This window comes from Eurypyga helias, unplaced genomic scaffold, assembly GCF_000690775.1.
Source record: "Eurypyga helias isolate BGI_N326 unplaced genomic scaffold, ASM69077v1 scaffold13773, whole genome shotgun sequence".
Classification (NCBI taxonomy): domain Eukaryota; kingdom Metazoa; phylum Chordata; class Aves; order Eurypygiformes; family Eurypygidae; genus Eurypyga; species Eurypyga helias.
In genome coordinates this window covers 35,630-38,538 of record NW_010241941.1, presented here as the reverse complement: position 1 = coordinate 38,538, position 2,909 = coordinate 35,630, and the positions used below count along the sequence as shown (strand labels likewise).

Here is a 2,909-nt window from a genome sequence, read left to right as displayed (position 1 = left end):
TTAGATGGTGATTGTGGTCTCTTGAATGAAGCATTAGCCTTTTTTTGCTCTATTTCTGTAGTTGGGACTAACAATATTCCTCGGTTTGTGCAGTAAAAGCTGACCCAGTTTAGTCCGCAGAATTGATACAGCAGACGCAGGCAAAATATTCTTTGTGTATTGCACTAACAGACAGAAATAAGGGGATGTATCTAATACCAAAAGTGCTTTAGGAGTTTTTCTTTCAGTGTTTCACACTTGAGCACCAAAACTTGCATCCTGGACTGTTTTCAACATCCCAGGCAAAAAATCAGGCTCCTAAGCTATCTCTGGTTGTGACAGGGAGATTGTGTGTCCTTACGGAAACATCTCCATCAAAACTTGACAGCTTTTGTTATTGATTGTCTCATGTTCGGTGTCACCTGGACCCGTGCTGGGGCAGTGCATCCACACAAGAGTCAGGGGCTGGGCTCCCTGACTTGGGCAAATGGTGCAGCGCAGCTTCCCCGGCAGAGGCAGTGGGGAAAAGGTCACAGAGCAAGGCTGGGGAGTGGTCTTAGCAGTTGTAACATTATGGATTTTTAAGAATGCTTTCACTAAGAAGCATAACTGTGATAGATACACCTCTTCGAAGGTGGTAGCTGATATCGTGCAGGACACCAGTGGTTCTACTTGATAACACGTCAGATGGTTGCATTCGGCTCCCATACTGACATCCATTTGGAAATACATCATCTCATTACCCTCCTCCAGGGTGCCAGCACGTTCTTAAAGCATGGTGAGCTTTGCAAGAAGTTAATTCTGAAAACTTGTGAGCGCTACTGACGATCATACCAGTAAGAGCGGACTTGGTTTTCATCATCTGTGGATTTTTCTCTTCTTTAGTATGTACAGGAAACTCCGAATGTTTCAAATTAGGCCTTAACAAATGTTACGTCTGATGAGTCAACCAAACTTGCCCTTTATTTGCTTCTGGTAGTCGTAATTTCACTTCTTCTCACTTCCTCATTTCACACAGTTTTTCTCTTTCATTTTTTACTCGTGGCTTGAGCTGCGTTGTCTGGCGAAAATGTAACAACAAAGGCAGAAATTCTTTTTCTGCACAAACTTTATTGTCATGATAACAGGTAGTGCGGCACTTGGATTATTTAAAATTGCAGAGTATTTGACAAAATAACCGAATATCCCCTGAAGACGTGACTGAGGATGACTGTGCTGAATTTTTCTTCCTCTTTCCCCGAAACGAAGTTTTATTCCATCAAATACTGAGCAAAATAAGTAACTATGTTTGGACTTTTTTTTCTTATTTTATTCACCCCTGGAGTCAGTGAATTCCTTTGTACGTCATCAGATCTAGACATATCATATGCTTTTTGTGGTAAGTAACAAATAGCTTTTTCTTTTCTTACCGGTGTTTGCACAGCCTGAGGAAATACGAACTTTCTTTCAAATTTGTTTCTTTGATGAATACAGAAAAATAGAAAAGAAATTCAGCTGGAGTACATTTCTGTTATTAATTACACTATTATAACTATTACATATGCATAGGTGCAAATATTACTACAATTCTTGTTGCAGCAGCTGAGAGAAATTTACTCCCAAGGAAAAGCAGGCCTGTTTTGATTCAGGAAATATTAGAAGATAAGGGATTTAAACTTGTTTTGCAAATACTGTATTGTATAAATTATCCAGTATATTACAATGGAAAGATATAAGTACATGGAAGAAAAAAAAGGGCGAATGTGATTTTCTGCCAGGCTGGAGGATCAGTCAGGCTCTGGGACAGCACAGCGTGTCCCTTCTTACTGTGTCTGTGTTGTAGACCACTGGATCTAGTGCAGAGAATCATAGAATCTGTTAGGTTGGAAAAGACCTTTAAAATCATCATGACCCGCCTTTAACCCAACACTGCCGAGTTCGCCACTAAACCGTGTCCCTGAGCACCACATCTATATGTCTCTTAAATACCTTCAGGGATGGTGACTCCACCACTTCTCTGGGCAGCCCGTTCCAGTGCCTGACAACTATTTCAGTGAAGACAATTTTCCTAATATCCAATCTAAATCTTCCCTGGCACAACCTGAGGCCATTTCCTCTTGTCCCATCACTTGTCTCTAGGGAGAGGAGACCAACACCCACCTCACTACAACCTCCTTTTCCGGTACTGGTAGAGTTGTACAACTGAGTTCACTGAGATTTTGGTCGGTTCTGTTTACCAACAGCCAGACAGTTTCCCTTGGCACCTCCCTTGCTTTAATCCTTGAAACAGAAGACAGAACCCTTCACTGGAAATGACCCTGCCCTCCCAGTTGCTGGCTGGGCGAGCACGGGGAGCACCCCTTCCTCACCCTGCCCCCAGGACCATGGCAAGCAGGGCACTTCTTCAGCCTGAGCACACTAGGGAGGGTAGAAACAAGTTGAGTTGAACAGGCTTCTTTCCTAAAATGAAAATAAAAATACTGAGTGGAAATCCTTCCAAAGGCTGTCACTGGATTATTTTTATAAAATTTAAATATCAGCTAATGAGCTCTAAATTTGATTACATAGAGGTTGTGTGATGCTTTATCACGCTGCACCTGACACTGTGCGTTGTACAATGCTAGGTGGGTCACTCACAGAGCAAATCTACACAAAAGCTCATTTACATTATCCTGGAAAATATGCTGGCACATCAAAAACATTTTTAGCCAGTGTCAGCAATTTTATATAGATTCCATGGTTGGCATAAGTAGGGATATTTTCAGCAGAGGACCGTGCTGGTTTAATGCTACTGAAAAAGTTTGTGTGGCTTCAAATGAGAAATAAAGGTACTTTTGCCTCTGAGTTTTGTGTGCATTGACCAAATTATTGACTTTTCTTGCTACTTAAAGAAATATGATACTATTTTTGCCCTCTAAGAATATAAATAGTTAAAAATATTAAATATTTAT

General features: G+C 41.0%; 1 protein-coding gene across 1 annotated transcript in view; it reads left to right on the top strand.

Moving 5' to 3' along the window:
- The first annotated feature begins 1,263 nt into the window (after positions 1-1,263).
- The window catches only part of LY96 (lymphocyte antigen 96), a 7,023-nt gene continuing 5,377 nt past the window's right edge, over positions 1,264-2,909 (top strand). The window contains exon 1 of the mRNA XM_010148912.1: positions 1,264-1,357. Within this exon, the coding sequence (XP_010147214.1) occupies positions 1,264-1,357 (94 nt within the window). The remainder of the gene's footprint in view (positions 1,358-2,909) is intronic.